Below are 25,165 nucleotides of genomic sequence, written 5' to 3' on the forward strand. Positions count from 1 at the left end.
TTTTCAAGCAAAATGTATTCCCTCTGAGTTGAATGCATGTAGCAGCTTCATGAAGTCATCAATGTCCATGGTCCGTGCTCGCATCTGGTCAGCTTCAGCATTTGTGAGGATCTCTTGCACCTTCTGTTTTATGTCAAAGTCCTCTGGGATTTCCTGTTAAGAGAATAATAATAATTTAATGCTTTGTAATTTATGAAAATTGTTAGCAAAATAGTATTAGAATTGCATATGATAAGACTGAGAAAGGTGTAAAGATATGGAGGAGGGGTATACCCGACAGGGGTCCTTAATATAGAAAAATGATACTGATAGAAAACATTAAATATTTAAGGAAAAATAAAGGCATAAATATATGATAAGGAATTTAAAATTGTCTGGCAAGTAAAATCTGATTTCCTGGCTAACTGATGACTATGTTAAATTATAACAATGGTTATAACAACGGTCCCCTTTCTTTTTAAGAGCAATGCCTAGCTGAGCAACTTTTCAAATCTCGAATTTTTGAAGCTATGTTTCTGTCACGCTGCATGCGTGTGATAAGGACAACTGCAGCAGCTCACCTTAAATTCCCACGCAAAAAACTCAAAAATCGAGGTTTCACTCTCAACTGTTTCCTCCTCCAAAATGCAACTAATCATAATGTAATTTTGGAAACTGCAAGAGGTAAAATGATCCATGCTGCTATGTTTTGATTTTTTGGATATTTGTTGTGATATTTGTATACTGCACCTTTTATTGCAGCCAATTCAATTGAGCCGTTTTTGCGATTTTCGAGGCGCTGTAGGTTTCTTCAAAATAAAATAATCCAATAAAACAAAACACAGTGGCACAGATATTGATGATATAGATCTTATTTGAAAAACACATTGCTCTAGGTTAAAAATCCAGGGTGGAAACAGTCGAGAGTGTTTGTATGGAAAAATCGCAATTAGGAATTCCTCTTAATATTAGAATTAGATATAGACACCTGTTGTCACTGCATTTTCAAACCAGGCATGTTACAATGTAATATTGAACAAGTTTACAGTAAAATGATACACTAGCAGCTAAAATCTGATGTGTATATATTTTAAGTATGTTTTTAAAACTGTTTACTGAAGGAGCACATATCACTGCTGCTGGTAATTTATTCCACTCACATACATACATGGGTTGATAGAAAGTGCTTCCTAGGATTGCTTGTGCTGAGAACTATAGTAATAATTTAATAATAATAATTAAATAAATAAATATCTTTAGAAACATACCTTATTGTGCAAAGAGCAGTGTACCCTATAGTTCTTATCCAGCACAGCCATGGTGGTGGCATGCTTGAAGGCGGCTGACAGTGTTTTGTTTTTCCTGACAAATGCTATCCTCGTAAGGCCATCCCACTCCACGAAGTTGATGGGCGGAGGCGGGTTGCGCGGCTCTATCCGGACAACACTGGACTCCACCTTGGGAGGAGGTCTGAAATTATTTTTGCCAACCTGTAATAAGGGAAGGTGTATTGAATTAAATATATATAGCAAATTGTTGCATTGACTTAAAATTATATTGAAAGTGATGCATTTCTTCATAGTTAAGTAAACAGTGATTATTTGCTCAGGGTGTTGAAGATTCTAAATTATCTATGGTGAGCAAAATGTATAAGCCTTTTTATTGTATTCTTAAATGTATGAAATGAATAGTTATTCTGTTATTTATTGCCACTTTAGCCTATGTCCTAAAGCCCAGTCTGACAAGAAAAAGTCCATAATTTTCCAATGAAATCTGGACCTACAACGTAGCAAATAGAGTTGTGATTGAGTCTTATTTATGTTATACAACAATAACCTTATTAAGCTTACCATGACACTAGGTATATTTATATATTTGATATCCATACCTTCATGAGCATGTCAACTCTAGCCAACAGCTGTGTGTTTATAGACAGCCTGCAGTACAGTTTGTCCCCCGGCTTGGCCACCAGTCTCTGCGCAAACTCCTGCTGGAACATAAGCACGGCACACCGGAAGAATGGCCGATGCAGCAGCAACTTAAACACCAGGGGAGAACTGATCTGGTATGGGATGTTGGCTACACATATGTCAAAGAATGGCAGTTCTGTCTTAAGAACATCTCCTACAAGAATTTGTAGTTTGGCTTGGTAAGGCGTGCCTTGGACACGCTTTTGCAATTCAGCTACAAGTCTGAAAAAAAAATGCAAGATAATACCTAGTAATGGCTATTTTACTCAGAAATTCAATTCATTACTTCTTGATGTTTCTCAAATTAATTTACCTGGTATCTATTTCACAGGCTATAACTTTCTTGACTCTGTCCAGTAGTTTTACTGTCATGTTACCTGTACCAGGACCAATTTCAAGTGCTACATCTGTCGGTCGCAAGCCGGACTTGTCTAACATGGATGTTATAATGAGCGGATTCTTTAGGATATGCTGACCGAAGTCTTTGTTGAACTGGATGCCTGCAAGTATTAAAATATTAGTTTGCACAAGGAACTATTTATAAACAGATCAACCCAATTGTAACCTCAAAGATGACCCGATTTAGGATCATGGAATTTAACGGATTGCTTACCTTGTTTAGCAATTTCATTGTGAACCCTTGTTTTCTTTTCCGCTTTAATTTTCGGCATTTTTGTATTTGATTGCTTTCCCACGTGAATAGCAATCGAAAATAGAAATCTTTCTGTTATGGAAGGTAGAGTTGTCACTGTCAAAATCAACATGGGATTGTCAAATTTTAATTCCATTTTACGTTATATTAATTTGCAATTGCACATTATTTTGCCTTTTATTTTCTGAAAACATATTTATTCAAGAATACTGAATAAATATAATTTGTTTTTAAAATGTGATTTATAAAATAATATTCTAAAACATATTTGGTTTACGGTGAGATCTATGACCTTGACCTATATATATATTTTGAAATTGCGTAAACTGGAACAAGTATTTACTTTTTTAACAGATAGAAACGTGTTTTCTCGAAATATAATCCAATAATTTTGTAAATAAACAAGAAATATAGTGATTTGTCATCAATTTTTATGTGTAATACGCTTTCATTTTAACTTTGAAATAAAAGATTATTTTATATTTTAGTAAAAATTATAAAAAGTTTTTGCGTCGTTACAAACAAAATCGATAATCAATTTTTATATCTGGCAAGTCGTCAAATTTTTGGCATGGTTGATCTTTACGGGACCGAGTGAAATAAAACCGAATTGTGGAATTATTATGAAAATGGAGTGGAAACCCGAACAAGAAGGATTAAGGCAAATATTAACACTTCTCAAGGAGTCACAATCACCCGACACAGCTACACAAAGAGCTGTTCAACAAGTATCCTTTTCACTAGTACCATGTCGATGCTCTCAACGGCGTGCGTATTTTTTGTATCTGTAACCGCTTTATACTTTATTTATCATGTTTCCCAGGAATTTTCCGCTAATAACATACGTATTATTGAAATGTTTTGTAACTTACTGAGCAATTATGTCGTAGGCGTCTCAACGCTTCATCATAAATCGATTTTTCCGACATGACAGTCATTGACAGCATTCGATTTGTACAATAATTTTCTTGACCCTTATCATCTCAGAAATTGGAAGAATTGAACAAGTATCCCGACTTCAACAACTACCTGATATTCGTATTAACTAAATTAGTCACCGAAGAGGAGCCCACGAGGTCTCTGAGTGGTTTGATTTTGAAAAACAATGTGAAGGCCCATTATAACAACTTCTTCCCGGAGGTAGCGGAGTTTATCAAGCGAGAATGCTTGTCGGCGGTGGGGGACCCGTCTCCCCTGATCCGTGCAACCGTGGGTATAATCATCACCACCATCGCAAGCAAGGGTGAACTCACCTCATGGCCAGAACTCTTGCCAGCGCTCTGCAACATGCTTGATTCACAGGATTACAATGTCTGTGAGGTAAGAAGTGTACCCAAGTTTGTAATTACTTAGAATATGTAAAAATGCTAATTATGTACACTGGCTGAAGAGATATCTGACCCCTATGTAATTTAACTTCTATGCTGGAGAGGTTTAGGTTTCTCTAGCGAACTGTACACATGCAATTTCTGTTTTATCCAACATGATTTTAGAAGTTAATTAATGCACATTTGTGTGGTATGTTTCACTGTAGCTTCAAAACTACTGAACCCATTTTGACAACAGAGGTGTCAATTGATTTTTTTACTTAAATACCAAAAGCAATATTTTTATGTCACTTCCTAAGAAGAAATAAGTTCTAATTGAAAAGTAAAGATTTAATCTGATAAGATTTAAATTGTTTTCTTGTTTCATTTAGGGAGCATTTGGAGCGCTACAAAAAATATGTGAAGACACAGCAGAACTCCTGGACAGCGATGCACTGAACAGGCCACTGAACGTGTTGATCCCCAAGTTCCTACAGTTCTTCAGGCATTCATCGCCCAAGATCCGGTGTCATGCTATTGCCTGCGTCAACTATTTCATCATGGGCAGGACGCAGGCTCTCATGACTCATATAGACTCATTCATTGAGGTTAGTACTGCTGTTTTTAAATAAATATTTGCTGAGCAATTCAGCTGAGCACCAAGAAGTAGTCCAGTGATTTCTGAACATCCCTTGTGGCTGTGGCCTGGCTTGGAACCTGAAGTTTCTTTGGAAGAAATGTTAAGTAAACACTTTACTGCATATAACAGTTAATTTATGAGCATGTGTAAGGGAATGATTTCCTGTATAACTTTATTTATTGCAAAATAGCAAGGAAACTATGAATTAAAGATAGGTAGTAAGCTCCATCTAAGCTTAGAAATGTTTAAATAGTTTCTGCTTTTATAGTTTTTACAAAATTTTTGGCAAAGTGCAAAACATTCCCACTCCCAAAACCCCGGGGTATGCAAATAAGGGCCCTCTTCAAACATGGTTGCTAATGCTAGAAAAAGACTAGGCTACTTGTACTACAAGAGACAGGTCTTTATGAAACAGCCAGTTAGGTCAGGTTACATGTATTGTAGATATTTTCTTTAGTGCCATTTAATTTTGCCACAGGAAAATGTAATTATTCTATTGTTTCATTATATAAAAACCTATTACAGATAATTACCAAGTTCAGGAAAATAACCCTACTTTATTTTTATCCTTTTGCTTTCATTATTATGTATTATCATAATAATGAAAGCACTATTCATACATAACAATTTTTTTATTGTATGAAATCATAGATACTCGCGCTATGAGCATTTTGCCATGGCCCAAAAACTATGGTTATTTGAACACATACATTTGTCATGGGCCTTTTTTGTACTACTAAGTTAAAACTAAGATAAATTTTGGTAATAGTTTTTGATCTATTTTATAATTCATCATCATAAAAATGAGTACCATTTGATTTATCCTTTATTCAAAATAGATAATCATGTTAATTATGGGCTGCAAAATGCTCCCCACGTAATCACTCGCATCTCACGGAAAGGCCAAGGCCGTGACTACTTTATAATTAAAATTTCTTTTTGTTCCAGAACCTATTCCATTTAGCGGCAGACGAGGACCCGGATGTCCGGAAGAACGTGTGCCATGCGCTGGTGTTGCTGCTGGAAGTGCGGCTAGACAGGCTGGTCCCACACCTGCCTAATATTATTGAGGTGAGATTCTATAAATAGTAATCCCTGGGAACCTGGGCATGATAGGACTTTATCAGGTCATATGATGTCTCTGGGCCAAATGCTCACACCTTCCCAATAATATTGAGGTTCGACCTGACCTTGCAATCCAACAGACATATCAAAGAAATGTCAATTTTATGATTTTACTAGCCTAAACTTGAGGAAATAGAAGATGGCAGTTTATTTATTATATTAGCATTTCCATGCTGACAAAAAACAGCTCAAAAGCTGGGACAAGATACTTTTATAACACCTTTTATGTAAAACCCTTTCTATGTGCAAATAAATGATTATGTATTAATCAACTACTTTGACTAACAATTAACCTCAATATTTCAGGTCGAATTTTTAAATGCTAGTTCCATAAACTTATATCCTCCAATTCACATTTTTGAAGATGTATTCTTTTTATGTAATAAAAATTCAAAGTTACAAAATTTCATTCAAATCTGTTTATAATTTTTTCCCTCTAGTAATTAACATCACTAACATGCCAATTTCACATATACATACATATTTTTGGTAATATATACAAAAAGTTGAACTTTGCTCCCTTTAGACAAGACAACGTTTTCTGAAACATTGAATGTGAGCATGATATTTGGTTGGCAGTACATGTTGGTGCGCACCCAAGACCCGGAGGAGGGAGTGGCCCTGGAGGCCTGCGAGTTCTGGCTGTCGCTCGCCGAACAGAGCGTCTGCAAAGAGGTATGTTCCTATCTGATGTTCATTTGTACCATTGTCTACATGGTGAGCTGATATGAACCTTATTGCATGGACATAAGGTCTTCCAAGGATCTAGAATCATTGTAGAAATCTGACTAGATCTGAAAAAACCGGACAAGTGCGAGGGTTTTGTATAAATGGGAGAATCAACTTTTTAGCGTCACTCGTTGCCATGGTTACGATTAGTTGTCCAGGGGACAAAAGTTCATTGAAATACTGATTTTATGGTACTTAAATGTATTAAACTTGCGTTTTTGTGGTCGTTATAACCAATGTCCATAATGGGCCCCCTACTAAGCATGTTAATAGAACGGCATACAACGTCTCTTCAAACAAACTGTGCCACTGTTGTCCCTTGGACAACGGGACAGGATAACAAAACAAAAAAAGTTGATTCACCCAAATATAACTTTTTTTTTACAAATTTATAATTTTGAGATTTTTTCCCTGTACTTGTAGTGTAAGATAATATTACTTGGATAATATTTCATAGTTGTAGGTCAGCGGGAAGTACTCTATAAATTTTGATTCCCTTGAGAGTGTCGAAATATACGTTTTATTGCGGTATCGGCCGTACCTTTTTTTTTACGTTAAGTTAGAAGTTAGAATTTTTTCACAGCTTCAAAGAATTGAAGACCTGAGTATATGGTTTTAATTTCAACGCGATACCTCCACGCGTTGCTTTTAAGGTACGGAACCCTAAAAATGGCCAAGCGTGTATTGTGCCGCAAGCGACTCTTGTTCTTTACCTACTGCGGGCAACTTGACAACGTCAAACAATGCAATGCCGTGCTACTTTTCTAATCACGTGCATCTTTTTTTTGGAAGGAATAAATGGATAATGGATGGTTTGCCCTAGTGGGTAGTGACCCTGCCTACGAAGCTGATGGTCCCGGGTTCAAATCCTGGTAAGGGCATTTATTCGTGTGATGAGCATGGATGTTTGTTCCTGAGTCATGGTGTTTTCTATGTATTTAAGTATTTATAAATATTTATATATTATATATATCGTTGTCTAAGTACCCTCAACACAAGCCTTATTGAGCTTACCGTGGGACTTAGTAAATTTGTGTAATAATGTCGTATAATATTAAATAAATTATTATTCAATATTAAACTGATACAATTTAAGCCTTATCAAAGTTATCAAAAGCGATCTTTAGACCTAACAAACTTATCTAATGAAATCGGAATAGAAGAAGTAAAAAAAGTAAACCTTTTAGGACTACAACTTGTCACAAGCATAACTTGGAGAGGCCATGTTCAAAATTTAAAAACAACATTTTCGCGTTTCGTATACGCACTAAGCGTAATAAAAAGAAGCACAAATATCTAATCCTCTCGCTATGCATATTACGCCTATGCCTACGCTTGGCTTTGGTATGGAGTGATTCTTTGGGGACATAGCGTAAACGCTGACGAAATGTTTGTTGAACAAAAAAAATGCCTGCGTATTATTATGAATATTCATCTGCCAAAAAGTTGTAGAAACCATTTTTAGGGTTCCGTATCAAAAAGGTACAAATGGAACCCTTATGGTGCGACTCTGTCCGTCCGTCCGTGTTTGTGTTAGTACTAGTTAGTGTTAGTTTGACGATTGGTCAGGCCTAGTGCGTAGTGACCCTGCCTATGAAGCCGATGGTCCCTGGTTTTTATCCCGGTGAGGGCATTTATTTGTGTGATAAACACAGATATGTGTTCCTGACCCATGGGTGTTTTCTATGTATATATATTTAAGTATGTATTTATCTATATACGTATGTATATCGTCACCTAGTGCCCATAGTACAAGGTTAACTTAGTTTTTGGCTAGGTCAACCTGTGTGTAAAAAAAAATACTCAGGACCAACAAGTGTTGTGGTGAGTTGTAGACCTCGGGAACCCCGGACGCTCCATATATTTTTTTAATATGCTCACAATTACAAGAGAATTGGTTGAGAAATGCGACTGGTAGGGGAGAACAGCCAGAGATACGAAATTTTTGCCCATACTGAAATGGAGACACTTTACACTCGCTCAGTCAAAATAAGAAATAGTGCAAATATCTGAAAAAGATTATAAAGAGATAAATAAATAAAAAATATTTGTGTGATATAATTTTCGGGATTTAGTTTCAATTCCTGTTTCAAAAATGATTTAGCAGCAGCAACATATCACAAGTATATGTAGCTTACCTTTATAATAAGGCATAAGGGTGTCAGGAATTATGTTAAATTGAACCCTATGACTTTGAAATAAAGTTCATAATCAGATGGGAAATATGTTCCCTCTGCCTTATACAGGCTTAATTACTTATAAACACTATTAGGTTATTTTGTTCGGTTCTTTTTAAATAAGTCTAGTCTTGATTGTAACATATCATGACATTGTACCATACATTGTACCTAGTATTCATGATTGTTATTGGTTTACTTACAATTAGTCACGACTCGTAGGTAATGCAGTAAGGAAACTGAAGCAGACATTTGTTATGTAACAGAGTTTTACTGTAAACAATTAAATATAATATTTTACTGTTACGTTTTGCCGACTTTTAGGATTTATTTGCGCTTTTATTCATACACACATGATTTTATACCTTTAACCTACCACACCACATATACCAGACCCCACACAGAGGTACTTCACATACATATCGTACGCACAATAAACATAAAATAGTACTTTGTATCAGTGGCGTGCCTAGAGTTTTGGAGTAGGGCAAGCTGAAAGATATGTTTTCGTAATAACCTGTCCAATCTTCAATTTTCGCACTCAAATGCATTTGCTAGCCGGTTGAGGTGAACTTTTCATAGCGCACTGAGTTACCTAATAATAATATAATTGATAATAGAATATAGAATATATTAGAATATATTCGAATATATTTATATAGAATTTTACAAACATATCAGCAATTATAAACTTATCTTTATCGCGCCAGATAAATTATATTAGTCGTCATAGCCAGAAGCATCCAAACGTTAATGTCGTTCGAAAAATGGGCAACACCAGCAATAGATACGAGGGTTGTTCCGTTAATAGTTAGTCAACGGCGTACTATTAACTGTATTTATTTAATTTTACTGTAGCTTAAAGGCAAATTTCATTACAAACTTTTTGGTATAAATGTCACTGGCCAGTGACAATCAGTAATTTTTTTATGAATTTCAGAAAAAAACATGTCTGTCACTTTTTGTTCGCAAAAATGGAGCTAACGCGGGAAGCATTTCGTGCTATGATATATTATGATTATAAACGAGGGCTAACATACAAGGATTCTCATGAAAATTTAACTAGTGTTTTTGGGACATTATCCCCATCTCTTGCCACTATCAGTTACTGGTTCCGTAAATTTAAGCGTGGGCGGAGCGACATCAAAGATGAGCCTCGACCGGGGCGACCGCCAACGGCAGTTACTCCAGAAAATGTTATCTAGGCGGAGTGGTTAATAAAGGAATCTCGAAACATTACCCACCGAGAGATTCAGGACGAACTGAAGATTGGATCCCGGGCAGTTTCTACCATTTTGCATGACCACCTTCAAGTTCGGAAGGTTTCGTCTCGGTGGATACCACATTTTCTCACACAAGAGCAAAAAGATAGTCGTGTCGATTGGTGCAAATATATGTTGAAGAAATTCGATAATGGCGATTCTCAACAAGTGACCTACATTGTGACATCTGACGAATCTTGGATATATAGTTACGACCCATTTACAAAACAGCAATCAACACAATGGGTCTTTGAAGTAGATGATTTACCTACTAAAGTAGTTCGCGGCCGAAGCGTCAACAAAAAAATGGTTGCTGTTTTTTTTCGACGCAGTGGACCTGTAGCCGTAATTCCACTTGAAGATCGCAAAACAGTTACCAGCCAATGGTACAGTGAAGTTTGCTTGCCACAGGCCTTCCAAGAGCTGAACGTCAGTCGTCCAAGTACTGGAACTCGGGGCATCATTTTTCATCAAGATAATGCTCCGGCTCACACGGCTTCCAGAACCATGGACTTTTTGAGCAAATCAGGTGTGCAACTACTACCACACCCTCCGTACAGTCCTGACCTGGCTCCGTGTGATTTTTTTCTGTTCCCCACCTTAAAAAAAATATTACGTGGACGACGATTTTCGACGGCGGATGAAGCAGTGGACGAATTTAGGCGACTTTTTTTTGACCTTCCGCAAGAACAGTTTTTTTTCCTGTTTTGAAAGCTGGTTCAGCCGAATGCATAAGTGCATTAATGTAGCAGGGGAATACTTTGAAAAGTTGTAAATAAAGTTTTATTATATTCCTTATAGTTTTTGTTTAACTAAAAATTTTCAGTACAGCCCTCGTACATCAACTAACAATCCGATGTGTTTTGACTGTTTTGTAACCCACCGTTGCCTTACGTAATTTTCTCCTATGTGACTGACTTGTCTGAGAAATACATAAGTCAGGTGTTAGTTTTGGCGCGGAAATGATATCCCGTTTTTCTACGAAGTTTAACAACTCTACCTTGCCTTCGTTGAGTCATACGTGGACGCATCTCATCACACAAGGAACAACTTCATATATTGTTAACGAATTAGACACTTAAACAACAAACAAACAAGTCCACATTCACTGATTCACTTAAAACAAATTAAACTTTCGACACAGAATAATAGTATTTCGACTAGTCAAATAATAATAATTACACTTGAAGTTGTCTAGTAAACGCGCGCTCGTGCACAATTATGCAGCTAACTTCACACTAAAAGCCCGGCTTAATTTGCCGTATAAGATTGCTATACATACCAAAAAATAGTTACATTCGTTATATGGCAGTTTGTAGGTTAGAGCGCCTAGAGCGGGACGAAAAAGCAAGCCCGGTTGCAAGCCGACGAGTGCGAGCAGGATAGATCCTACGACTGATTTCTTTCGCGCGGACGAGGTGCCACGCCACGGAAAAAAATTGCAACTCGCTCGCGCCGCGGTGGCTTGAATTCAATAATACGAGTTCTTTTGGCGCGCGGGTTTAAAATAATCTATATTGATCTTATCACTACGTAATTTCGGTAAGGCAAACCCGGCTTTTGGGCTTGTATGGAAGTACCGCCACTGCTTTGTATATGTATTTCTTTGCGTCTTTGTTTTTTACTGTACACACTTAAATTCATTACATGGGGTGGCCAACCATGACGTCATGGCCCGCGGGCAGTAGGGGAAGGGGGTACCTTTCCGCGATACAGTATAAACTAGTACGGAGGGCAGCTCGCTTTTGCTATATCTTACACATTCATATAAGTATGATTGTATCTACATGCATAGCAATGTACGGTCAGCTGCAGAGAAAAAGTGCCCCTCTGTATAGAAATTTTGTATGAATCTTTTCTCTGCAGCTGTACCATACCGCCTTACGTACACAAGTTATGCTCCTATGTAAAAGTAAGCAATAAAGATATTGATTGATTTTATGAAATTAAGTGGAATAGTCGGTTTCCTCGGCACATTAGGCACTAGTACCACCAAATGTAAATGCTTTTCGTTCAGTTACATACTGTATGACAAAGAATTTAGGTTACCAAGCGGATTTCCGCATTTTATGACTTCAATCGGGAATATGCTTATCCTAGGTATAATGGGATCTAGTGGCTAGCAATTATAGGCCTATTTTTATATCCGGATATCCGAATAAAATTTATATCCGGATTGCATGTCCTACTAGTGCCATAAATATTTACGTTTCTCGCTAAAATTTATCCTGAATGGACACTTTAAATTAGAAAATTTTGGAAGGTCTAATATTTTGCGGTTTTTTAGGGTTCCGTACCGAAAGGATAAAACGGGACTAAGTCTCCGCTGTCCGTCCGTCTGTCATCAGGATGTATCTTATGAACCGTGATAGTTAGACAGTTGACATTTTCACAGATGATGTCGTAAATGAGAGCGCAACTTGATTTGTGTGGCAGCGGCTATGTCGTTACGAGTGTTAAACTGGCCGTTTTGTCCAGGTGCTCGGCGGGCGCCTGAACGCCCTGCTGCCCGTGCTGGTGCGCGGCATGCGCTACTCCGAGATGGACGTGATCCTGCTGCGCGGCGACCGCGACGACGACGCGGACGACGCCGAGCCCGACCGGGACTCCGACATCCGCCCCCGCTTCCACAAGCCCCGCTCCGTCTCCGTCAAACACAACGGTACTGTATACTGTCTCACTCGTGCGCTACTCCGAGATGGACGTGATCCTGCTGCGCGGCGACCGCGACGACGACGCGGACGACGCCGAGCCCGACCGGGACTCCGACATCCGCCCCCGCTTCCACAAGCCCCGCTCCGTCTCCGTCAAACACAACGGTACTGTATACTGTCTCACTCGTGCGCTACTCCGAGATGGACGTGATCCTGCTGCGCGGCGACCGCGACGACGACGCGGACGACGCCGAGCCCGACCGGGACTCCGACATCCGCCCCCGCTTCCACAAGCCCCGCTCCGTCTCCGTCAAACACAACGGTACTGTATACTGTCTCACTCGTGCGCTACTCCGAGATGGACGTGATCCTGCTGCGCGGCGACCGCGACGACGACGCGGACGACGCCGAGCCCGACCGGGACTCCGACATCCGCCCCCGCTTCCACAAGCCCCGCTCCGTCTCCGTCAAACACAACGGTACTGTATACTGTCTCACTCGTGCGCTACTCCGAGATGGACGTGATCCTGCTGCGCGGCGACCGCGACGACGACGCGGACGACGCCGAGCCCGACCGGGACTCCGACATCCGCCCCCGCTTCCACAAGCCCCGCTCCGTCTCCGTCAAACACAACGGTACTGTATACTGTCTCACTCGTGCGCTACTCCGAGATGGACGTGATCCTGCTGCGCGGCGACCGCGACGACGACGCGGACGACGCCGAGCCCGACCGGGACTCCGACATCCGCCCCCGCTTCCACAAGCCCCGCTCCGTCTCCGTCAAACACAACGGTACTGTATACTGTCTCACTCGTGCGCTACTCCGAGATGGACGTGATCCTGCTGCGCGGCGACCGCGACGACGACGCGGACGACGCCGAGCCCGACCGGGACTCCGACATCCGCCCCCGCTTCCACAAGCCCCGCTCCGTCTCCGTCAAACACAACGGTACTGTATACTGTCTCACTCGTGCGCTACTCCGAGATGGACGTGATCCTGCTGCGCGGCGACCGCGACGACGACGCGGACGACGCCGAGCCCGACCGGGACTCCGACATCCGCCCCCGCTTCCACAAGCCCCGCTCCGTCTCCGTCAAACACAACGGTACTGTATACTGTCTCACTCGTGCGCTACTCCGAGATGGACGTGATCCTGCTGCGCGGCGACCGCGACGACGACGCGGACGACGCCGAGCCCGACCGGGACTCCGACATCCGCCCCCGCTTCCACAAGCCCCGCTCCGTCTCCGTCAAACACAACGGTACTGTATACTGTCTCACTCGTGCGCTACTCCGAGATGGACGTGATCCTGCTGCGCGGCGACCGCGACGACGACGCGGACGACGCCGAGCCCGACCGGGACTCCGACATCCGCCCCCGCTTCCACAAGCCCCGCTCCGTCTCCGTCAAACACAACGGTACTGTATACTGTCTCACTCGTGCGCTACTCCGAGATGGACGTGATCCTGCTGCGCGGCGACCGCGACGACGACGCGGACGACGCCGAGCCCGACCGGGACTCCGACATCCGCCCCCGCTTCCACAAGCCCCGCTCCGTCTCCGTCAAACACAACGGTACTGTATACTGTCTCACTCGTGCGCTACTCCGAGATGGACGTGATCCTGCTGCGCGGCGACCGCGACGACGACGCGGACGACGCCGAGCCCGACCGGGACTCCGACATCCGCCCCCGCTTCCACAAGCCCCGCTCCGTCTCCGTCAAACACAACGGTACTGTATACTGTCTCACTCGTGCGCTACTCCGAGATGGACGTGATCCTGCTGCGCGGCGACCGCGACGACGACGCGGACGACGCCGAGCCCGACCGGGACTCCGACATCCGCCCCCGCTTCCACAAGCCCCGCTCCGTCTCCGTCAAACACAACGGTAACACAATCACCTTCACACACATGGACCTTCAAAAACAGGCCCATCGACTTTGAAATGAAATGAAATGAAATGAAATATTTATTAATAACAATTGTTACATGTCGTGTCGTGTGAGTTTGCAATAGTTTATCAATTACAATAATCTTACAAATAAAATTCATGCAGATACAATTATTATTTTATATTGTATGTAATTAATTATTATATTGTATGTAAATTATATCATATTCAAATATTTTATTATGTCACGATAATATTTCACAATATTGTTTACCATTTAAATAACAAGCGGTAGACTAAAAACTCGTCATATGAATAAAATGACTCTTGTGTCAACCACTTCTTGAGTCTAACCTTAAATGCCGCGGTGGAAGCTGCATCTCTTACCGAGTTCGGCAGGCGATTGTAAATAGAGGGGCCTAAATAGTACACAGATCGCTGTGACTTGGCGAGTTTGTGTGGTTCGGCGACCAGCCTATTGTGGTGTCTATTACTGCGTAGACTATAGTTAGTGTTAGTGCCTCTGCGCTTGAACAAATCCAGGTTCCCGTGTGTGAACACTGAAACCTGGTAGATGAGTAAACAAGGCAGGGGCAAAATCTTTAAATCGCGGAATAGGTCACGCGCGGGGGCATCCTCCGCCTTACCAGCCATCGCGCGAATGGCGCGCTTTTGCTGTGAGAAGACGCGCTTCCAGTCGGAGGCGCGGCCCCAAAGCTCCACGCCGTACGTGAGGAGCGAGTGCACTGTTGCGAAATAGCACTCTCGCACCGCACGCTTTCCGGCGGTGATCGTCAATCGCCGCAGCGCGAAGCACGCACTCCCTACTCTCTTGCATAGTTCATCGATGTGCGTCTCCCACGTTAGGGCACTATCGAGATGGAAACCAAGCAGGCGTGCGCCGTTCACGTGCTGTATAGGGGCACCGCCAGCGCACACCCTAGTGGTTGGGCTTGTATGGCCGTTTAGCTTGAATATCATGTAGCTGGTTTTTTCTTTGTTTAGAGCCAAACCATTTGCCTGAAACCATTGGTGGAGTTGTTCCATGACGAGATTTAGGGCCGCTTCCAACTCCCGCTGCGACGCAGTGCTGACGACTGCCGTGACGTCGTCGGCGTACATGAATATATCAGCACCTTTTATAGCCATTGGCAGATCGTTCAGCAAGACGCTGAACAGGGTGTTGGAGAGGCACGATCCTTGAGGGACCCCCATCAGATTTTTTAGCTCGGCAGAAACGACCCTCCCTCCGTCGCCTACCACCACTTGCGCTCTGTCAGTCATAAAGGACAGTATTAGCTTGGTGGCTAGGCCTCGGATACCGTAGTGGGCTAGCTTATTGGAGACGAGTACGTGGTCTGCAGTGTCAAAGGCACGGGACAGGTCGCAGCAGATGACACCTACGTGGTTCCCCGCTTCGCGGGCGCTCAATACGCAGCGCACTACTTCTCGCACTAGGTCAGTGGTGGACCGGCCAGGGCGGTAGGCATATTGGCTGTCCGACAGTGTATTCTTTTGTGCCCAAAAACCGAGTAGCCTCTTGTTTAAACCTACTTCGAAACATTTGCTGGGCACTGGGACCAGGGATATGGGGCGGTAGGATTTTATTAATGATTTTTTACCCTTACCTTTGTAAAGTGGGCTTATTTTTACTTTTTTCAGATTCTCAGGGTATACTCCTGTTCGCATGCAGCTATTGAATAGTTCACAAAGAACGTAGCTAATTGCGGGACTAGCTCGTTTTAACAGATTAGCGGAGAGGCCGTAAACGTCGGTACTGTTTTTGGTCGCGATAGAAGTTTTAAATATGTTTGCGACTTCAGCTGGTGTAAAAGGCCTGAGTCTTATAGAGCTATCACTGGCGACATACCCGTCAGATAAGGAGGTGATACAGCTGCTGTGGTCAGCGGCGGGCGCGCCGCATGCGGCGGCAGCCGTTACGAACTCGTGGTTGAGCGCGTCTACCGCAAGTTGTTTGGTTGCGAACGGGCTGCCGGCGCTGTCCGTGAGTAGCTCGGTGTAGTCGACGCGCGGGCGCGGCGCCCGGGCCAGCTCGATGTTTATAGCCTTCCACATTGCTCTACTTTTATTGGGGTTGTTACTAATTAATGAATTAAAATATATAGTACGTTTGCATTTTAATTTGTTATTGTACGATTTCAGTAGTTCATTTGAAGCGTCATGTAAAGACATATTGCCCGGGTATTTATTTGATAATTTAATAAAATCGAAAACTAACAATTTAAGGTCTTTAAGTTCTTGATCAATCCAAGGATTATTTTTAGGACGAGTATTCATATTTTTTAATGGGAAATGAATCTCGAGTAGGAATGTGAAGATGTTAACAACTGTAGTTGCGAATTGATTGCAATTGCCCGTGTGCTTAGCCACTATACCTTTCCAATCTATAGACTCAAGCGCAGTTACAAAAGATGTTATGTTTGTATTAGGGCTCCCGGTATCCGTGTTACACGCCGAAACGGATACCCGTGTTCTTAAGCCCGGCGGTGCTAAGAACACGGTTTAAACGGAACCGCCGGGATCCGGATCCGTCTCCAAGAACCGTTCCCAAGAAACGTTTCTCGGATACGTATCTCCGTTTAAACGTGTACTTAAGACCGGCCCGAACGGATCCGAAACAGTTTGAGCCAATGCTTACAAGGTCTACTATTGAATGTTGACTTCAGATGAACTTGTTAGGCGTACAATTTTTTTTAATTGTTTCTAACTGGGTGGATATTACATATTTAGCCAACTATACTATATATAAATCGAAGTAGGTGTCCCTATTCAATATTGTCTATTATTTTTAATTTTGAACCTATTCGGCCCTAGTTTAGAATCTTATTTTTTTAGTATTATTGTTTTTAACCTAATATCATTACATATTATATTTCAATGAAAGAAACACATTTTTATATATACTGGTGTAATAGTTTCGTGAAGAATATGTATTCAGACAAATACTACCTATATTAGTTAAAAATAACAGTTAAGAAAATAATTATTAATTACTTTGTGGTTATTTTTATCAATTTACTGCTATGCGAAAACAACAAATCTGCCAATGATGCAAAAAAATACACACACAAGCGGCATTCGAAACGAAGAATTTCACGCGATAACCTTAAAGACTCATGCTACCTTTCTTACCTTTCGATTATATTGTTTAATACATTAAGATAGATCTCAAAATTGGCAATCATTCATATTCACTTGGGACACTTTCACAGTTTGCCGCCCGGTGGCGTTCCATTCACTAGATTCTTAGAACGTATTGTTTTTCGAAGACCCTATTGTACGATATCGCCAAAACAAATAGGTTCCCAAACAGTTATCAGAACTGTCACAACCAATTATGAGCTTTATGTCCTTGTAATAAGGTAAACATATCTGCATATATTAAAATTGTAACAGATGCAGCGGCAAAAATTAAAGTAAATGTATCCCATTGTTTTGTAGCCGCACCACACTAAAAGGCATTTTTCTATGACGAGAGTGAGAGCTACAAGATGTTATTACTTAGGTATATATTTGATTGTAATTTGTTTTCAAATTAATCTTAATACTAGCATTTGATTGTTTTTTAAAAATTGTTTTAAGATATTGCATTTTTTAATTTTTACGAATATCAGAATACCAGATCAAGCACTTGGCAGATTTTATCGTGTACAGTCTTTATTGATTTTATTTTTTATTACTAGCACTTTATATTTATTGCTATCAAGTTATATAATAAATAAACAATAAAGTGTTAGTATTTGAACTTTTATATAAAATACTACTATGGTAGCACTATACAGTATTTCTAATTTTCTACTCGTACTTATTGCAACTTAAAACATTGCAAGCAAAAACTAACAGAGGACCTACCGCGAACCACGTTCGTCGTGTTGCCTCTCTGTTGCACTTATAAAATTTTACGTAAGTGTGACGGGGCGGCAACACGTCGAACGTGGTTCGCGGTAGGCCCTCTGCTCAGAAAACGGTTTTGCAAATAAACCTTTTATTGAATTTCGACTCTATGAACCACGGAATAAGGTTAAATATGGCATAAACGTCATGAATCTTTTGTCTAATAATTTGTAGCTCTTACGTACGCCGGTCCGTTCCTTTGCTACTCGTCAAGGACGTTTCCGGAGCCACGGGTAAATAAGATCCGTTTCTTCGAATACCCGTTTATCCGTGGAAACGGCTCTTAATTACACGTTTCTTAATTACACGTGTGGAACGGGCCAGAAAACCGTTTACTTATTATTCGGAAACGGGTATTCGGAACGTGTAAACGAAACACGGATCCGACCGCGAGCCCTAGTTTGTATCGCTAAAAACACGTTTCGTTATCAGTGGGGACGACAAGTGTGGAGTGCGCGGCACGGTGAGTCGCTGCGCTGTATGGTCACTCAGGTTAGTGACAACGCATGTTGCGGACACACGGTCGTCACGGATGTTTGAATATGCGTGGTCTAGCAACGTCGCGCTATCACCGTCTTTCCGGGTGACTTCGTTAACATACTGACCAAAATTATGAGCTGATAAAATATCACAGTTGTTTTTTGATGGCAGTATTCTTAAGCAAGTCGATATTAATATCGCCCATTATGATTGCTTGGAGTTTGTCTTCATTTATTTTGGCCAGCAGGCCATCGAATAACCCGAGATATTCGGAATGATTTGTTAGGTTGGAGTGGTAAATTCCCACAATTAAAAGATCCTCATGTATTATATGTATTGCGCAAACATCAAAAACCTGCTCGCGAGACAACTCACAATAGTCCGATCGGGTCAAAGCCTTTATATCTGATTTAGCATAAATGCAGCTTCCACCCCGTTCTATGTTTGGTCTACAGTAATGTGATAGTAAATCGAAATTAGTTAATGTCACGGCATGAATTTCATGGCTACGCAAAAAATGTTCGGTTAAAATTAAAATGTCACACGTCAGGTCGTTACTTAGTAACATTTCTAGTTGCTTCGTTTTTCCATATAATCCTCTAATATTTTGGTGGCAGACCGTGAGAACCGTAGTTCGCGGTGCCTGTGTGTCGGTGTCAGTTGTTCTCTGCGCCGGCGGCTGGTCGATCGACGTGCGCGAGGCGGCGGTGTCGGGGTCGGGGGGGAGCGCGCCCGGCGCGCCCGGCGCCGCCCCGAAACCACTCGCTCACCTCCGTTCCAGATGGCCAGATATTTGGAGACATCATTTCTTCATACTTACTGCACGGGACAGTGATTGCAAACGATGCATAGTGCTCATGCTTTAGGCGTAATTTTTCGGCCGTGCAGTTCGTATACCCAGTCTTTTTAGCTATATAAGACCTGATAGCCTCCGGGGTTGTGTCGCTTTTAAAAAAGCAGGCGTGAATTTTTTTACCGCGCTCTATAGTAAGTAAGTCCGTATCTGCTGGGCCTGTTCCGGTGATTGCAACTCGTGTTGTTTTTGGTTGCATACGGCCTCTTTTGTATGACACGGTGCGATAGTCATTGTCGGTGGAGTTAGTGTGTTCTGTCGTACTGTCATTTAGTTTTGCTTTTGAATATATTGACTGCAAGTTGGAGGTGTTCGGGTCCGAATTCATACTTGGGTCTGGATTCATACTTGGACCCGGATTCCTACTTGGGGCCGGATTCATACTTGGGTCCGGATTCATACTTAGGTCCGGCGTCATACTTGGGTCTGGATTCATACTTGCCGGTCGGTTTACCTCGGGAGTCGTCGCGACGTGTTTGACCCAGATTTTCTGCTTATCTCCTCCAAACTGAACCTGCAATCATAGTAATGGATGACATTACTATGATTCCAGATCAGAGTAGCAATTCGTCGACCCGTCAAAGTGTATATATTTGACCTTAAGTCCTGACAACCCTCAGTCGATAACCTTGGGTCGTTGTTCCAGCGGGGGCGGGCGACAGCAACATGGCCGGCGGCGAGTCGGAGGACGAGGAGGAGGGCGGCGACGACGACGGCTCCCTCTCCGACTGGAACCTGCGCAAGTGCTCCGCGGCGGCGCTGGACGTGCTCGCCAACGTGTTCGCGCAGGACCTGCTGCCGGTGCTGTTCCCCATCCTCAAGGAGACGCTGTTCCACGAGGACTGGGTTATCAAGGTGAGCCGCTCCTCACAAGCTGATACCCTGAGCGATCACACTGAGGGTAGCAAGATAGTATTTTAATGGATTAGCGCATTTTTTTTCAAACACTGAACAATATCTACCTCTGACAAATATCTTTAGTTTTCTTAGGCGATTTTAAATTCTCCACATGGATACTTCCCAGATAGGCTTCGAACTAAGACAACTGATTGCTCCAATTTTGAAGATATCGTTCGCACAAAGGCTTCTCAGTTCAAGTTTATAATGATGGTTATGAAGGAATGTGGCTAACATGCCCGTGTTGCTTCAGGAGAGCGGCATCCTGGCGCTGGGCGCGGTGGCGGACGGCTGCATGGGCGGCATGGTGCCGCACCTGCCCGACCTCGTGCCCTACCTGGTGTGCTGCCTCGGCGAGCGCAAGGCCCTGGTGCGCGCCATCACGTGCTGGACGCTCTCCCGCTACAGCCACTGGGTCGTGGCGCAGTCCCACGACCTCTACCTCCGTCCCGTCATGACCGAGGTAACATCCTCCCCTCGTGCCCTACCTGGTGTGCTGCCTCGGCGAGCGCAAGGCCCTGGTGCGCGCCATCACGTGCTGGACGCTCTCCCGCTACAGCCACTGGGTCGTGGCGCAGTCCCACGACCTCTACCTCCGTCCCGTCATGACCGAGGTAACATCCTCCCCTCGTGCCCTACCTGGTGTGCTGCCTCGGCGAGCGCAAGGCCCTGGTGCGCGCCATCACGTGCTGGACGCTCTCCCGCTACAGCCACTGGGTCGTGGCGCAGTCCCACGACCTCTACCTCCGTCCCGTCATGACCGAGGTAACATCCTCCCCTCGTGCCCTACCTGGTGTGCTGCCTCGGCGAGCGCAAGGCCCTGGTGCGCGCCATCACGTGCTGGACGCTCTCCCGCTACAGCCACTGGGTCGTGGCGCAGTCCCACGACCTCTAACCTCCGTCCCGTCATGACCGAGGTAACATCCTCCCCTCGTGCCCTACCTGGTGTGCTGCCTCGGCGAGCGCAAGGCCCTGGTGCGCGCCATCACGTGCTGGACGCTCTCCCGCTACAGCCACTGGGTCGTGGCGCAGTCCCACGACCTCTACCTCCGTCCCGTCATGACCGAGGTAACATCCTCCCCTCGTGCCCTACCTGGTGTGCTGCCTCGGCGAGCGCAAGGCCCTGGTGCGCGCCATCACGTGCTGGACGCTCTCCCGCTACAGCCACTGGGTCGTGGCGCAGTCCCACGACCTCTACCTCCGTCCCGTCATGACCGAGGTAACATCCTCCCCTCGTGCCCTACCTGGTGTGCTGCCTCGGCGAGCGCAAGGCCCTGGTGCGCGCCATCACGTGCTGGACGCTCTCCCGCTACAGCCACTGGGTCGTGGCGCAGTCCCACGACCTCTACCTCCGTCCCGTCATGACCGAGGTAACATCCTCCCCTCGTGCCCTACCTGGTGTGCTGCCTCGGCGAGCGCAAGGCCCTGGTGCGCGCCATCACGTGCTGGACGCTCTCCCGCTACAGCCACTGGGTCGTGGCGCAGTCCCACGACCTCTACCTCCGTCCCGTCATGACCGAGGTAACATCCTCCCCTCGTGCCCTACCTGGTGTGCTGCCTCGGCGAGCGCAAGGCCCTGGTGCGCGCCATCACGTGCTGGACGCTCTCCCGCTACAGCCACTGGGTCGTGGCGCAGTCCCACGACCTCTACCTCCGTCCCGTCATGACCGAGGTAACATCCTCCCCTCGTGCCCTACCTGGTGTGCTGCCTCGGCGAGCGCAAGGCCCTGGTGCGCGCCATCACGTGCTGGACGCTCTCCCGCTACAGCCACTGGGTCGTGGCGCAGTCCCACGACCTCTACCTCCGTCCCGTCATGACCGAGGTAACATCCTCCCCTCGTGCCCTACCTGGTGTGCTGCCTCGGCGAGCGCAAGGCCCTGGTGCGCGCCATCACGTGCTGGACGCTCTCCCGCTACAGCCACTGGGTCGTGGCGCAGTCCCACGACCTCTACCTCCGTCCCGTCATGACCGAGGTAACATCCTCCCCTCGTGCCCTACCTGGTGTGCTGCCTCGGCGAGCGCAAGGCCCTGGTGCGCGCCATCACGTGCTGGACGCTCTCCCGCTACAGCCACTGGGTCGTGGCGCAGTCCCACGACCTCTACCTCCGTCCCGTCATGACCGAGGTAACATCCTCCCCTCGTGCCCTACCTGGTGTGCTGCCTCGGCGAGCGCAAGGCCCTGGTGCGCGCCATCACGTGCTGGACGCTCTCCCGCTACAGCCACTGGGTCGTGGCGCAGTCCCACGACCTCTACCTCCGTCCCGTCATGACCGAGGTAACATCCTCCCCTCGTGCCCTACCTGGTGTGCTGCCTCGGCGAGCGCAAGGCCCTGGTGCGCGCCATCACGTGCTGGACGCTCTCCCGCTACAGCCACTGGGTCGTGGCGCAGTCCCACGACCTCTACCTCCGTCCCGTCATGACCGAGGTAACATCCTCCCCTCGTGCCCTACCTGGTGTGCTGCCTCGGCGAGCGCAAGGCCCTGGTGCGCGCCATCACGTGCTGGACGCTCTCCCGCTACAGCCACTGGGTCGTGGCGCAGTCCCACGACCTCTACCTCCGTCCCGTCATGACCGAGGTAACATCCTCCCCTCGTGCCCTACCTGGTGTGCTGCCTCGGCGAGCGCAAGGCCCTGGTGCGCGCCATCACGTGCTGGACGCTCTCCCGCTACAGCCACTGGGTCGTGGCGCAGTCCCACGACCTCTACCTCCGTCCCGTCATGACCGAGGTAACATCCTCCCCTCGTGCCCTACCTGGTGTGCTGCCTCGGCGAGCGCAAGGCCCTGGTGCGCGCCATCACGTGCTGGACGCTCTCCCGCTACAGCCACTGGGTCGTGGCGCAGTCCCACGACCTCTACCTCCGTCCCGTCATGACCGAGGTAACATCCTCCCCTCGTGCCCTACCTGGTGTGCTGCCTCGGCGAGCGCAAGGCCCTGGTGCGCGCCATCACGTGCTGGACGCTCTCCCGCTACAGCCACTGGGTCGTGGCGCAGTCCCACGACCTCTACCTCCGTCCCGTCATGACCGAGGTAACATCCTCCCCTCGTGCCCTACCTGGTGTGCTGCCTCGGCGAGCGCAAGGCCCTGGTGCGCGCCATCACGTGCTGGACGCTCTCCCGCTACAGCCACTGGGTCGTGGCGCAGTCCCACGACCTCTACCTCCGTCCCGTCATGACCGAGGTAACATCCTCCCCTCGTGCCCTACCTGGTGTGCTGCCTCGGCGAGCGCAAGGCCCTGGTGCGCGCCATCACGTGCTGGACGCTCTCCCGCTACAGCCACTGGGTCGTGGCGCAGTCCCACGACCTCTACCTCCGTCCCGTCATGACCGAGGTAACATCCTCCCCTCGTGCCCTACCTGGTGTGCTGCCTCGGCGAGCGCAAGGCCCTGGTGCGCGCCATCACGTGCTGGACGCTCTCCCGCTACAGCCACTGGGTCGTGGCGCAGTCCCACGACCTCTACCTCCGTCCCGTCATGACCGAGGTAACATCCTCCCCTCGTGCCCTACCTGGTGTGCTGCCTCGGCGAGCGCAAGGCCCTGGTGCGCGCCATCACGTGCTGGACGCTCTCCCGCTACAGCCACTGGGTCGTGGCGCAGTCCCACGACCTCTACCTCCGTCCCGTCATGACCGAGGTAACATCCTCCCCTCGTGCCCTACCTGGTGTGCTGCCTCGGCGAGCGCAAGGCCCTGGTGCGCGCCATCACGTGCTGGACGCTCTCCCGCTACAGCCACTGGGTCGTGGCGCAGTCCCACGACCTCTACCTCCGTCCCGTCATGACCGAGGTAACATCCTCCCCTCGTGCCCTACCTGGTGTGCTGCCTCGGCGAGCGCAAGGCCCTGGTGCGCGCCATCACGTGCTGGACGCTCTCCCGCTACAGCCACTGGGTCGTGGCGCAGTCCCACGACCTCTACCTCCGTCCCGTCATGACCGAGGTTACTTCATCATTTCTGAAATTGGGTTCGGAAAAAACAGGGTCGCTTTTGATGCACATGATGTACGCAAATGTTACGTTGGTTTTGAGCGGCTCGATGTCATCCCAATTATTTTTCAAAACTGGAATCTTTGAATTACTATAAAATATGAAAACCTGAATCGATAACAAAAACTTTTCCTTCGCAGCTTCTGAAACGAGTCCTGGACAACAACAAGCGCGTGCAAGAGGCCGCCTGCTCCGCCTTCGCCACCCTGGAGGAGGAAGCCTGCACGGAGCTCGTCCCCTACCTCGGCTACATCCTACAGACCCTGGTCTTCGCCTTCGGGAAATATCAGCACAAGAACCTGCTCATACTGTATGATGCCATTGGGACGCTAGCCGACTCCGTGGGGCACCATTTGAACAAGCCCGAGTATATTCAGCTGCTGATGCCTCCGCTGATCAATAAGTGGAATGTGCTGAAGGACGAGGATAAGGATTTGTTCCCGTTGTTGGAGGTGAGTCGATTTCACTGTGATTATTTAGCTTCAACAAGGACCATTAGGATCATGAAGAGCGGAATCTCTGTGTAGCCTACACATCTTATCTCATCTATAATGTGGGAAAGATCATTTACATGTACTTTTGTCGCTTCTAACTCTTACGGTTGTACATATAGTCCACTTACAGAAGATCACTAGCAGAAGGAGCG

At 45.8% G+C, this 25,165-nt stretch overlaps 2 protein-coding genes across 2 annotated transcripts in view; one reads left to right on the top strand and one right to left on the bottom strand.

The window, feature by feature from the left end:
- LOC133519372 (probable dimethyladenosine transferase) lies at positions 1-2,713 on the bottom strand. The gene is made up of 5 exons (XM_061853426.1): positions 2,563-2,713; positions 2,263-2,449; positions 1,868-2,171; positions 1,248-1,469; positions 1-153 (listed from the first exon to the last, which is right to left on the bottom strand). Exons 1-5 carry the CDS (start codon positions 2,711-2,713, stop codon positions 4-6), a joined length of 1,014 nt encoding a protein of 337 aa, XP_061709410.1. The 3' UTR covers positions 1-3.
- A 420-nt stretch (positions 2,714-3,133) lies between these two features.
- The window catches only part of LOC133519380 (transportin-1), a 33,468-nt gene continuing 11,436 nt past the window's right edge, over positions 3,134-25,165 (top strand). The window contains exons 1-9 of the mRNA XM_061853436.1: positions 3,134-3,329; positions 3,589-3,921; positions 4,301-4,516; positions 5,497-5,619; positions 6,253-6,348; positions 12,320-12,503; positions 20,285-20,493; positions 20,789-20,998; positions 24,660-24,971. Coding sequence (XP_061709420.1) covers positions 3,225-3,329; positions 3,589-3,921; positions 4,301-4,516; positions 5,497-5,619; positions 6,253-6,348; positions 12,320-12,503; positions 20,285-20,493; positions 20,789-20,998; positions 24,660-24,971 — 1,788 coding nt within the window. The 5' untranslated portion in view covers positions 3,134-3,224. The remainder of the gene's footprint in view (positions 3,330-3,588; positions 3,922-4,300; positions 4,517-5,496; positions 5,620-6,252; positions 6,349-12,319; positions 12,504-20,284; positions 20,494-20,788; positions 20,999-24,659; positions 24,972-25,165) is intronic.

The sequence above is a fragment of the Cydia pomonella genome, chromosome 6 (genome assembly GCF_033807575.1).
Source record: "Cydia pomonella isolate Wapato2018A chromosome 6, ilCydPomo1, whole genome shotgun sequence".
Taxonomy (NCBI): domain Eukaryota; kingdom Metazoa; phylum Arthropoda; class Insecta; order Lepidoptera; family Tortricidae; genus Cydia; species Cydia pomonella.

What these genes read in the sequence shown, in the direction of transcription:
- LOC133519372 (XM_061853426.1), bottom strand. Translation starts at nt 2,713, where the DNA reads ATGTTGATTTTGACAGTGACAACTCTACCTTCCATAACAGAAAGATTT. An exon ending in CAATGAAATTGCTAAACAAG is followed by an intron (nt 2,450 to 2,562) that starts GTAAGCAATCCG and finishes TAATACTTGCAG; the next exon opens with GCATCCAGTTCAACAAAGAC. An exon ending in ACTGCTCTTTGCACAATAAG is followed by an intron (nt 154 to 1,247) that starts GTATGTTTCTAA and finishes TTCTCTTAACAG; the next exon opens with GAAATCCCAGAGGACTTTGA.